A 12,341-nucleotide genomic window follows, 5' to 3' on the forward strand; every position below is an offset into this window, starting at 1 on the left:
GAGTAATTTCTTGAGTCTTTGGAGTTTTCTCCACGTGTCTTCTTGTGCATTCTCATTCCAGGTATTTTTTCTTAGTCTTTTTCTTTTTCAGTTCATTTATTTTAAACTGTTAGAGAGTTAATTTTGGACTGAGATTAAATTTATGTGATGCATATTGGGATTATTTGTGATGATATTTTTAGGACTAAAATTGTGATATATTCAGTTTTTATTTTTACAAAAGTCCTTTTTACTGCTGTTATTCTGACAAATTTTTGTTACACTAACAAGAATATTTTTTGTGGATTATTTTTGGCAAAAAATTCTTGTTGGTTCTTTTGCAGAATCATGTCTGCCATCAGCTCCCAGTGCCGGGTCCGCCAGAGGACAGAGGAAGAGCAGAGTGCCTTCCAACCCAAGATCATGGACCGCAATGTCCTCGCTGAGCGAAACGTGGTCTGTGCTGACATCATGGTGCCTCCATTGGATAGCATTTATGAGACTATCCAGACCTATCACTGGGGCTACCTCTACACTTGTGCATGCATCGTCCTCACCAGGCTAGTTAGGCTCTTCTATGCCAACCTTGAGGTGGCTCAGGATGATGAGCATGGGGTGGTACTGCAATCCACTGTTGACGGACACATCATCACTGTAGATCCTCAGACCATCAGTCGGTTCCTCGGAGTACCAGTCTTTGATCTGCCTGCCAGTCCTTACAATGAGGTGGTGCTTCCTCCATCTATGGACGATCTCCGAGAGGTCTTCCATGCAGTTCCACAGGGTGAGGGGCGTCCAATTAACATCAGGATTGGTGCACTAGCTCCGGCTCATCGTATGTTGGCCAAAATTGTTCAGCACAATCTCTGGCCAGTTGCCAGGCGCAGTGATCTGATATTGAAGAGGGCACAGTTTGTTTATGCTGTTCATCTTCGCTTGCCTTTTTGTCTTTGCAAGCATATTCCGGGAGTCATGCTCGAGGCTCGTGATGAGAGCAATACCGGTCTCCCCTTCGGCTGCCTAATCACTCAGATCATCCTTCAGTCGGGTATCAATGTTAATGGAGAGCCGAGGATGAAGATCCAGCAACCCCTCAGCAAACAGACACTGATGAAGTCGAATGCGCAGCTGTGACGAGAGGATTCTGACGATGACATGCTTGCTGCTATTCATGTTGCTTTTCCAGACGTGGCTTCATCCTCTCATACCGTCCCGCCATCTGAGCCAGAGGCTAATTATTCTCAAATCATGGAGGCCTTAGCTACCATTCAGGGAACAATGTCCACCATGCAGCAGTCCATCTCCTCCTTGCAGCTCGAAGTGCGGTCTATCAACAAGCGGGTGGAGCAAACCCATTTGGACCTTCAGGAGTGCCTTCGAGTCCATCATCCGCACAGCAGTGATGATGAGGATGCTGCAGCTCAGACTGTACACATGCCAGAGGATGTTTGATTTCCCTTTGTTTTATTGTTTTTTTGTTATTTTGAGACATTTTGTTATTTTCTGTTATTTTGTTAAAAACTTAAACTAATATTACTCTATTTACCCGGGTCCTTCTGAGACCGTTAGGGGAAGTAATTTTATGACAGTTGGTTTTTATTACTCTATTTTACCCTTTGTCCCTTTGTGATAAAAAGGGGGAGTAATTTTTATTTTCTGGACCGGGAATGTATTTCCAAATCGGTCAAGTAATTTTTGTTCCAGAATGGCCAAATAGGGAGTTTGTTAGTATTTTGACATCATTCTACATTTATACAAAATCACTTATGTGTATAGACGCTGTAAAAATGATTTTACTTGTCAGAGCATTTTCAGAAGACTCTGCACTGCAAAAAAGATAGAAGATTTCAGATTCCCTGTCAGCAGTCCGTACAACGTGTCCGGACGCCCATTTGTCCACTGTTCCATCCATCCGGACGACGTATCTTTTCCGTCCGGACCCTACACTGTATTGAGAAGCTTCTGTTCCAGCTTACATCTGTCCGGACATCTCAGCAGCCCGTCCGGACGCCTATCAGTACTAGAACAGTCTCAGATTCATTCCAAGTTCCAATAAAGGGAAGATCTATCAACCATCCGAACGATGTGGTATCTCGTCCGGATGCGCGTCTCCTTAAGGCAAGAATCGCAATTCAAATATCACCGTCCGGACGTCAATCAGCCTTGGTCCGGACGCGCGCTCATCAGTTAAAGAAATTGCCGATTCGACTTCAACCGTCCGAACATCTGCCTCTCTTGGTCCGGACGCACGCATAGCATATATGGAAATTGCGTGTTGAAGAATTGCCGTCTGGACGTTCATCCCCCTTGGTCCGGACGCGCTAAGCCTTATATGGAAATTACTTGCAGCGTACGTGCGACCGTCCGGACGTCAGTGTCTCACCGTTCGGACGCGGCTCTTAAACAGGAAAGATTTTCAGCGAAATTTTCGATAAATCCTGTCGTACAGTTGTCCGTCCGGACGGCCCAAGTTCACCGTCCGAACGGCGTCCGTACATATTACAGCAGTCGCCCATTCTGCACCTCAGCCTATAAATAGAGGCCATTGGGCATTAAGAACTGCAAGAATTCGGTATTGAATTCCACAAGAGCTCAAAGAAGTTCAAGATCCCTCTGAAGCCGTTTCAAGTGTGCTACGCTACAACTGAAATCTATCTTAGAGGTCGGCTCTAAGGTAAGGAATTCCATTGAAGACCCCTTCAGGTAGGAGACCTGGTTGGGAAGCGTTCGTGTTGGGTTACACGTCAGAGAGCAAGGTACGACCACTGCATCGGGTTAATGTGAGTGTTACTATCTTGTATCTAGCTTCGTCTTCTGAATAGTGGAATTCCTGGGTTTGGCTGCCCCGGAGTGCTTTTTCTCTTAATTGAGTTTCTACTTCATCAACAAAAACTGTGTCTTTTATTTTTCGCTGTGCTTAATTTTTGTTGACACTCGTTGCACACACTTTATTTTTAGAAGTCAATTTCAATTTTCAGTATCAGAGCGTACATCCATGGCGTCGGAAATCCCTTCTTCTTCTTCTCCAATTCCACCCGCTGATAATCCTCCACCATAGACTAAAAATCCACCTCTCCAATTCACGATTTCCCCTTCTGTTTTTACCAATCCAGCTAGTCCCTTCTATCTACCTCAAGGTGAAAGTCCTGGAGCAGTTCTTGTATCTCAACCGCTCATCAGTGAGAATTACAACACTTGGAGCCGATCGATGATAATGGCTCTTACTGCCAAGAATAAGCTGGCGTTCGTTGATGGATCTCTTCCTCAACCTTCGATTGAATTTGGGCTGAATACCAGGCTTGGGTGCGTTGCAACAACATGATTCTGTCTTGGATTCTGAATTCGGTTTCCAAAGAAATTGTCGCAAGCGTCATCTATATTGATACCTCTCACAGTATGTGGATTGATCTAAAGGAACGTTTTTCTCAGAAAAACGGACCTAGGGTTTTTCAATTACAGAGGTCAATTTCAGTCCTTTCTCAAGGAAATTCTTATGTTAGTTCGTATTTCACTCTTCTGAAGTCACTCTGGGATGAACTCAGCAATTATCATTCAATTCCCCCATGTTCTTGTGGAGGAATGAAGGTTGTTGCTGAGAATTATCATCAGGAGTATATCTATCATTTTCTCATGGGACTTAATGAGTCCTTTGCGGCTATTCGAGGTCAAATTCTACTTATGGAACCTCTGCCTTCTGTGAATAAAGTTTTTTCTTTAGTCATCCAAGAAGAAAAACAACAAGAAATCTCTGTGAAGTCACAAATTCTCGGTCAAGAATCTACTGCTCTTATGACAAAATCTACTGCACCTGTTTCTCGTTTCACAAAACAGCCTTACCGCAAAGAGAAGCCCGTCTGGACTCACTGTGGAGTACTAGGTCACACTGCTGAAAAGTGTTACCGCCTGCATGGCTTTCCACTGGGTTTCAAATTTACCAAGAATCTTCGGAATTCTTCATCTGCACATTATGCAAATCATGTCCAGGAGATGGACATCAATTCTTCTCAACAACATGATTCTCATCAGGTTGTGCCTCAGTTGACTATCACGCCGGATCAATGACAACAACTTCTGTCTCTTCTCCAACAACAGTCCATTGCTCCTCAGCCTTCTGCAAACATGGCAGGTAGCATCTATGCATCTTCCTCTGCTCTGGTTTCCACTTCCTCCCAAGTGTCAGGTTACACTTCTAGTCATTATGATCTTGATTTCAAATACTCTGTTTTTTCCGCTGCTTACCTAGTAAAGCCTCCTGTTTTATATTCAAAACACACTTCCTGGATTGTTGATACAGGGGCAACTGATCGTATGATCAATTGCCCATCCCTTTTCACAAAAATCACTGCTGTTGTATCAACTTTTGTCAAATTACCTAATGGTTCGGTTGTTCCTGTCACACACATTGGCACTGTTGTTATATCGAAAGTCTTACACTGACTGAGGTCCTTTGTGTGCCTTCTTTTTCTTTCAATCTAATTTCGCTAGCAAAATCATCAAATTTTTAAAAGCCTGTCTGATCTTCCTTGCTGGTTTCTGTTTTATCCAGACTTTGTGCCCTTGGAGGACGATTGGAGTGGGTAAGGAAGAAGTCGGCTTGTTTTATCTACTGTAGCAACCAAAGGTTTTCTCCATATCATCTTCACATACACCGGTTATCAGATCTTTCTCTGTTTGCTTTAATTCAATAAAGTCTTCATTTTCTGATGTATGGCACTATAGATTAGGCCACCCATCTGCTTCCCGAATGCATTTCCTCCATAATAATGTTCCTGAAATTCCTTGTAATTCCAAAGACATATGTTCTATATGTCATTCAGCTAGGCAACATCATCTTCCTTTCCTGTACATAGTGCTGCCACTTGTATGCCTTTTGAATTGGTTCATTGTGATATATGAGGGCCAATGGCCAATACTTCAATAAATGTCTCAAATTTTTTTCTCACAATTGTGGATGATTATACTCGCTTTACTTGGGTGCATTTGATGAAACACAAATCTCAAACACGTTCACTCATTCAATCTTTTTTTAGCCTTGTTCATACTCAATTTAATCTCAAAATTAAGTGCATCCGAACTGATAATGGTTCTGAATTCAAAATGGATACCTTCTTTTCCACTCATGGTACAATTCATCAACTTTCTTGTGTTGAAACTCCACAACAAAATGCTGTTGTGGAGAGGAAACACCAACATTTGCTTAATGTAGCTAGAGCTTTAAAATTTCAATCTCATGTTCCTATTTCATTTTGGGGTGATTGCATTCTAACCACTGCTCACATCATAAATAGAATTCCTACTCCTTTGTTGTCTAATAAAACACCACATGAAATGCTTTATAAAGTTTCTCCTTCTTATAATCATCTTCGGGTTTTTGGATGCCTAGCATACATTTCTACTCTTTCTAGGCATTGGACCAAGTTTGACTCTAGAGCTATTCCTTGTGTTTTCATTGGTTATCCTTTTGGTACAAAAGGATATAAATTTTACAATCTGCATACACAATCCATTGTTCTTTCTAGAGATGCTGTTTTTCATGAGCATGTATTTCCTTTTGCTATAAATCTTACTCATACCTCTGCTGATGGTTCTTTTCTTAAACCTATTTATTCATCATTAGATTTTCCTGTTTCTCTACCTATTCCCATTTCTGATATCACTTCCGATTCCCCTGTTTTTAATCCTTCTCCCATTCTTTCACCTGAACAGTTTTCCTCTCCTTTTCAATATGTTTTTCCACATTCATCTCCATCTCAATCTTCCAATTCTCTTTCTGTTCCAACAGTTTCTATACCTCAATCAGATTCTGTTCCTATTAGAAAATCTACCAGACCTAAAAGTAAACCTAAGTATCTGCAGAATTATCATTGTCAGTTGGCCTCTTCTATACCCTCTCTGTCTTCTTCTGCAGCACAACAGTCAGATACAATAGTCAGCAAAACAGGTACTCCTTATTCCTTGTCTTCTTATATTTCATATGATCGTTTATCTCCAGCTTACAACATTTTTGTCTTTCAATTACATCTAAACTGAACCTACTTTCTATCATGAGGCTGTTAAATTTGGTCATTGGCGTGAGGCTATGTCAGCTGAGATAGCTGCTCTTAAAGAGAATAAGACATGGGTTGTTTGTGATCTTCCACCCACTAAACGACCTGTTGGTTGTAAGTGGGTGTATAAAATCAAACATAAGGCTGATGGTAGCATTGAGAAATATAAGGCTCCGTTAGTAGCAAATGGTACACACAGTGCGAAGGTTTGGATTATCATGACACTTTTTCTCCCGTTGCTAAAATGACAACTGTTAGATGTTTCTTGGCCCTTGCTGCTACCAAAAATTGGTTTTTACACCAATTAGATGTCAATAACGCTTTCTTGCATGGTGATTTACATGAGGAAGTATATATGAAGATGCCCCCGGGTTTTGGTGTTAAGGGGGAGTCCAAGGTGTGCCGATTAACCAAGCCTTTGTATGGTTTAAAACAAGCCTCAAGACAATGGTTTTCAAATTTTTCATCAACTCTTATTAGTCTTGGTTTTGTTCAATCTAAGGCTGACTATTCTTTATTTACTTGGCTTCAAGGTTCTTCTTTCATTGCTTTGCTCATTTATGTTGATGATGTAGCCATTGCAAGCAATGATTCTCTTGCCATTTCCTCTTTCATTATTATGTTGAATGCTAAGTTTAAGCTTAAGGATTTGGGTTCCTTAAAGTACTTTCTTGGTTTGGAGATTGCACGGTCCTTTATTGGTATTTTTGTGAGTCAAAGGAAATATGCTTTGGAGATCTTGGAGGACTCGGGTCTTTTGGCTTCTAAACCTGTTCAATTTCCTATGGAGCAGAATTTGAAATTATCTAGAGCTGATGGTGCTCTTTTATCGGATCCTACTGTTTATAAGCGCTTGATTGGTCGCCTTCTTTACTTAACAATTACTCGGCCTGATCTTGCCTACTCGGTCCAAACTCTTAGTCAGTTTATGGACCAACCGAGACAGCCTCATCTTGATGATGCTCATCAGGTTCTCCGGTACATCAAATATGCTCCAACTCAAGGCCTCTTCTTTCCTGCCAACACTGAATTACATCTCAAGGCATTCTGCGATTCGGATTGGGCAGGATGTTTAGATACCAGAAAATCTATCACAGGCTATTGTGTGTTCATTGGTAATTCTCTTATTGCTTGGAAGTCCAAGAAGCAACAAACTGTATCACGTTCTTCAGCTGAAGCTGAATACAGGTCTATGGCCTCGACTTGTTGCGACATTATGTGGATTCTTTCTTTGCTTAAAGATTTACTGGTTCCTCATCCCCAAGCAGCCTTTCTATACTGTGACAACCAAGCAGCACTTCACATTGCTACCAATCCAGTATACCACAAGCGAACTAAGCACATAGAAATCGATTGCCATCTTATTCGGGAGAAGATTCAGCTTGGAATTATCAAGACTTTTCATGTATCTTCTAAGCATCAACTTGCTGATATCCTAACAAAACCCCTTGGTTCTATTTCCTTCCACTCTTTACTGTCCAAGATGTCTATTCGGGACATCTACCATCCATCTTGAGGGGGAGTATCAAAGACAAGAGAAAGAAAGAAAAGAATTTTTCTTTTTGTATAGTTAGTTTGTTAAAGTTAAGTTAGCTTTTCTGTTTTTCCAGCTGTACAGATAGTTTAGTTTTTTGGCTTGTGTTACTCAGCCTATATATATTTGTATCTTGAAACACTTTTGTAATTACCTAATTCATTTTTTCAATCAAAGAGTTCTTTCTCTTCAATGCTTTCTCTGTTTCTCTCTAAACTTGACAGAGAATGTCGAATTTCAACCAAGGGGAGAAAATAGGAGGGGGGGTTGAGTCATGGATGTGGAACTCCTCTCATCCTTCACCTAATTAACTTAAAGAACAAAGCATAAAGTGGAGCAGGGGGCTCATATGGAACAATGGTCCAGATATAGTACCATCCCTCTTTGAAATTCTACATATGGATATGCTATGGGTAGGTCATCGTCTGTTGATCTCCACCTACAAGTTCAAGCAGAACCTCCACCTTGAGTACATACATACACATGTATTAAATTTAAAAAAGAAATAAAATAAGATATATTCAAATGAATAGAATTTTGTTGATAGCTGATGAATATCTAGTACCAATACCACTTTTAACTAACATAGCCATTTATCATCCCCATTCAGGATCAAACCCTCTCAACACAGACTTCCTAATCTCATCATCCAATAAAACTACTCTTGATTTGGAATACACCTTCTCAATCAACAAGGTTTGCAACGCCTACAATGACCTCCCATATCTTAACTCTTCCCTGCATTGATAAAATTGCAAAATTGCAATGAGGCACAAATACTAAAAATATCAAAAGAAAAGTAGTACACAACAGAAAAATAGAGGCTGAAATTGAAGCAGTACGCAACAATTTTTATTTTTATTTTCCAAGCAAGATTAGAGTTCATTAACTGAAAAAAGATACAAAAGATCTCAGAAAAGAAAGAAAACACAAAATACAAGGGTAGGAATCCCAACAAAAGCACAAGTACAGCTGATACAGCACCAAAAGAACGCAAAAAATAACTGGAAATTGGCCAATAAGAAACCATTCTGATTCAATAGTTTCTTGAGTCAAAGCCACCTAATTAAATTGGAAAATTAAGAAGCCAACATAGAGGACTCAAGTGTTTGTGAAAAACTGAGAGACAGTCACCTTACTTCTTTCTTGTAACCTGTCATGCACCTACATAGCACTTGTCCTTGCCAACCACATAGCACTTGTCCCCACTAGTCCTTATAAATGGAAAAAAAAAATAAAAAATAAAAAATAATAATAGGAACCAACATCCCTTGTCTTGTAACACAGGAGAACACATAACTCCTCATGATGCAGCCCACTAATTTAGCAATAGAGAACAACATTAGCTCCAGTCACTAGAAAAAATCATGGAATTCAAATTTAGCATCAGATTTGACACAAACTAGAACAAAAAAACATGGACTCAAATAACGATAAATGCAAATGGGTGTAAAAAAAATGAGATACAAAACATAACCAGTTGGAACCTTGAAATAAAAATTAGACACAAGCAAACTTTAGTAAGAACAATTGACCTTCCAAAAAAAAAAAATTTACTTTAATCAAAGAGACCTTACCACCTATGACAAGTATATGAAATCTCCTTCAAAAATACATGATGACTGTGAATTTCTGAACGTCTGAGACAAATACCTCGAATGATTAACATATATGAAATTAAACTATTCGTCAACATGTATGAATCAAATGCACGTATATGAACTTTTTTTTTTCTCCCTTTCAGCACCTGTGTAAGTACACTATTTTGTGTTTCAATCACTTGGTCATGTTGCACATCAGTTGAAAAAAGTAACGGATCTTCACTTGTGTCCAGTTCATCTACTAGCAATCTTTGGCATGTCTTCAAAAAATAAACTATTCAAAAATGTTAAATTTAATATTAAAATTACACATCAAATATGTGCACATACAACGATTTTCGAATCTATGAATACCTTCTTCTTCTTTTTTCCTTTGCAGCTCGGGATTTGTGTTACTCTGTTTCTTGCTTCCTCCTTTTGACTTTTTCCCCACCGCTTTTTCAACCACAGACACTTTTCTGGTTGATGGACGCTTCCCTTTAGTCCGAGCCACGAGAGGACTACACACCTCCACCGCCATACAATCCATGTCTCCATCATCTATCATAGGTGCACTTGGGAGATCTTTTGCACTTGGGAGCGATTGGGAAGATTGACTTTGTTCACAGCTTGGACCGCTAAATTTCTTAATTAACATATCAACATAATTTTGTACTTCCGTGCAATGGTCCACGTTTGGTGCTGCAATTGTGGCTAACTTCAACACATTTTTGCTCAGTTCAGCATATCGATCTGTAGTAGGGTTGCCACTCAAGGGATCATAACTACTCTTGATTAACTTATATGACCGCTTCAAATCCTTCCTCCATCGGTTTAGAAAATACTTTTCGGGCAACAAATCCACATCTTCAAATGTAGTCAACACGGATATGGCATGCTTGCACAAAATTCCTCTTGATTCAAACAAACAACAACTACAATTCACTTCACATGCAGGGCCGTTGTGGCAAACATTAAAAACAATTTTTTTCCCTATAGAATTCATTAATTTCTACCCATTCGATCACCTGATAGGTACTAATTCCACATTCACTTTTTAAAAGAGAGGAAGCACAATACATTACCTCTGAAATCTCCTTCTGAACTTCTTTAAACTTTGCATGGGTGTAAATTTTTTGAAATTGCTTCTCAAGGGGACAATAGCTTACACATGAAATTGTGGTATTGAAGGAATCGAAATCAGCAACATTCTCAACCTCAACTTTCATACGTAAAGCATTATCGTATTGATATACAAATTCCTTCAATGAGGTGGACGAGTGCACATAACCATCAAAAAAGGCATTCATATTCTCACTACGTTGTGTGATAGTCATGTCGGCCCAAAATACACCATTCAAATATGCCGGTACCCAGAAAGTCTGTTTACTGTATAAATCATGCAGCCATGCATTCTCCTCCAGATTATAACACTCAAGCATACTTTGCCAACATGCATCAAACTCGTCACATGTATGAGAATTATACACACAATTTCATATGGCACTCTTAAAGGCATTGTACTGTGAATGTGATCCAAACTTTTTTGGAATTTTTTTTTTCAGTATATGCCATAAACAAAATCTATGACGGGCATTCGGAAACACCTTATTAATAGCATTTTTCATGGCCCTATCTTGATCTGTAATAATTGCCCTTGGCACACGACCCTTCATGCATTTCAACCATGCCTTGAACAACCAAACAAATGACGCCGTATCCTCACTTGAAATTAATGCCGCTCCAAAAAGAATTGATTGACCATGATGGTTTACTCCCACAAAAGGGACAAATGACATTTCGTATTTGTTGGTTAAGTATGTTGTGTCAAATGTAACCACATCACCAAAATCTTCATACGATGCCCTACTTCGTGCATTAGCCCAAAACACATTTCTCAGCCTACACTCATCATCCACGTCTATACCAAAATAGAAATCATCATTCACTTTCCGCATTCTATTGAAATAATCACGAAGTGCTGCGGCACATTCTATGCCAAGGCGTCTTGAGTTCGCAATATAATTGTGACACTCTCTTTCTCCAAATGTAAGATTCTCATATCCCCCCGCTTCATCGGCTAGTGAGTTATAAATTTTATTCGTACAGATTCCAGCTCTATCATTTATATCAAGCTTTTTCTTCGTAGCAGGATTCAACTTCTTGTTGCACCGAAAGTATCTCGCTTTACCTGGGCTTAAATCATGATTATGCCCTAGATTTACATTTGTCACATACTACGTTGTACCCACTAACATTGCATTCAAAGTAGCCTTACACACCGTTTTGCTTGTTTTGCTAGGCTTGCAAAGGTTATTACTTGAACTGGATGATGCTTTGCCTCCACGAGCACTTGTCAGAGTGATGTAATGTACATCTCCATTTTCATACTTTTTCTTCTTCTTTTGTATCACACCAAAACCCGCTTGCTTTGCATAATTCCTATTATAGTCAAGAACTTCCTCTATGGAGCCAAATAACATACCGTTCTTAGGTTCCTCAACAAGTTTATCTCCATCTATGAGCTTGGCCTTGGACCGACAATTGACCACACTATCATTCAATTGTTCATCAGCTACAATTTCATTTCCATTTCCATCTATCACAAAATGAAAATAAATAAATAAATATGGTGTAAAGAACCCAACTATAAATAATAACATTTACTCTAAGATATGTTACAAAAATTAAAAGTAAGCATGAAGTGCCCAACATACTATTTTGAGGGTCCATTTCGATGGGCACAACATCATCAAGTTCAATATGTGTCAATGAACAATCATCTTCGCATTGTAAAATCAAGTCCAGTTGTGATAAGTCCATCTAAAAGTTTCTGTAACAAATAAAGATTCATATCGGTGCATTATCATTCAGTTCATAATTACAAGAAAAGCACTCAGGAAACATAGCAGTCAATAAAGGCCTAAGCATAAGAACAATATCAAAACTTCACAAACCCAAAAAAATAAGAACCATATAAACAAATACCTAGAATATCATAATTTATTTTTGTATCAAGGGAACAGGCCTAGAATGCACCGAGAAAAAACTGTATTATCAGGGCAGAGCCAAGAAAAAAAAACTCAACTAATCAACAAAACCCATATTTTTTTATTGCGGATAAAGTCAAGGAATAGAAATATAGCGAAATAGAAACTTAGAAATACGTCATTAGTGTTTCAAAATTCCAAAAAAAAAAAA

General features: G+C 39.1%; 2 protein-coding genes across 2 annotated transcripts; one reads left to right on the forward strand and one right to left on the reverse strand.

Moving 5' to 3' along the window:
- The first annotated feature begins 3,193 nt into the window (after window positions 1–3,193).
- On the forward strand, window positions 3,194–4,041 carry LOC133876113 (uncharacterized). The gene is made up of 2 exons (XM_062314398.1): window positions 3,194–3,282; window positions 3,375–4,041. Exons 1-2 carry the CDS (start codon window positions 3,194–3,196, stop codon window positions 4,039–4,041), a joined length of 756 nt encoding a protein of 251 aa, XP_062170382.1.
- Window positions 4,042–8,244: 4,203 nt separating this feature from the next.
- LOC133876114 (protein FAR-RED IMPAIRED RESPONSE 1-like) lies at window positions 8,245–11,963 on the reverse strand. The gene is made up of 6 exons (XM_062314400.1): window positions 11,858–11,963; window positions 11,461–11,739; window positions 10,748–11,355; window positions 10,226–10,558; window positions 9,516–10,038; window positions 8,245–8,339 (listed from the first exon to the last, which is right to left on the reverse strand). Exons 1-6 carry the CDS (start codon window positions 11,961–11,963, stop codon window positions 8,245–8,247), a joined length of 1,944 nt encoding a protein of 647 aa, XP_062170384.1.
- Window positions 11,964–12,341: the final 378 nt, after the last annotated feature.

This window comes from Alnus glutinosa, chromosome 8 (genome assembly GCF_958979055.1).
Source record: "Alnus glutinosa chromosome 8, dhAlnGlut1.1, whole genome shotgun sequence".
NCBI classification, from domain to species: domain Eukaryota; kingdom Viridiplantae; phylum Streptophyta; class Magnoliopsida; order Fagales; family Betulaceae; genus Alnus; species Alnus glutinosa.

Coding starts and splice junctions, on each gene's coding strand:
- LOC133876113 (XM_062314398.1), top strand. CDS start 3,194: ATGGCTCTTACTGCCAAGAATAAGCTGGCGTTCGTTGATGGATCTCTT. Junction 3,283..3,374: donor GGGCTGAATACCAGGCTTGG/GTGCGTTGCAAC, acceptor TACCTCTCACAG/TATGTGGATTGATCTAAAGG.
- LOC133876114 (XM_062314400.1), bottom strand. CDS start 11,963: ATGGACTTATCACAACTGGACTTGATTTTACAATGCGAAGATGATTGT. Junction 10,559..10,747: donor TGAAAAATGCTATTAATAAG/GTGTTTCCGAAT, acceptor TATAATCTGGAG/GAGAATGCATGGCTGCATGA. Junction 8,340..9,515: donor AAGGAAAAAAGAAGAAGAAG/GTATTCATAGAT, acceptor TGATATTTTTAG/TATTTGTGCCTCATTGCAAT.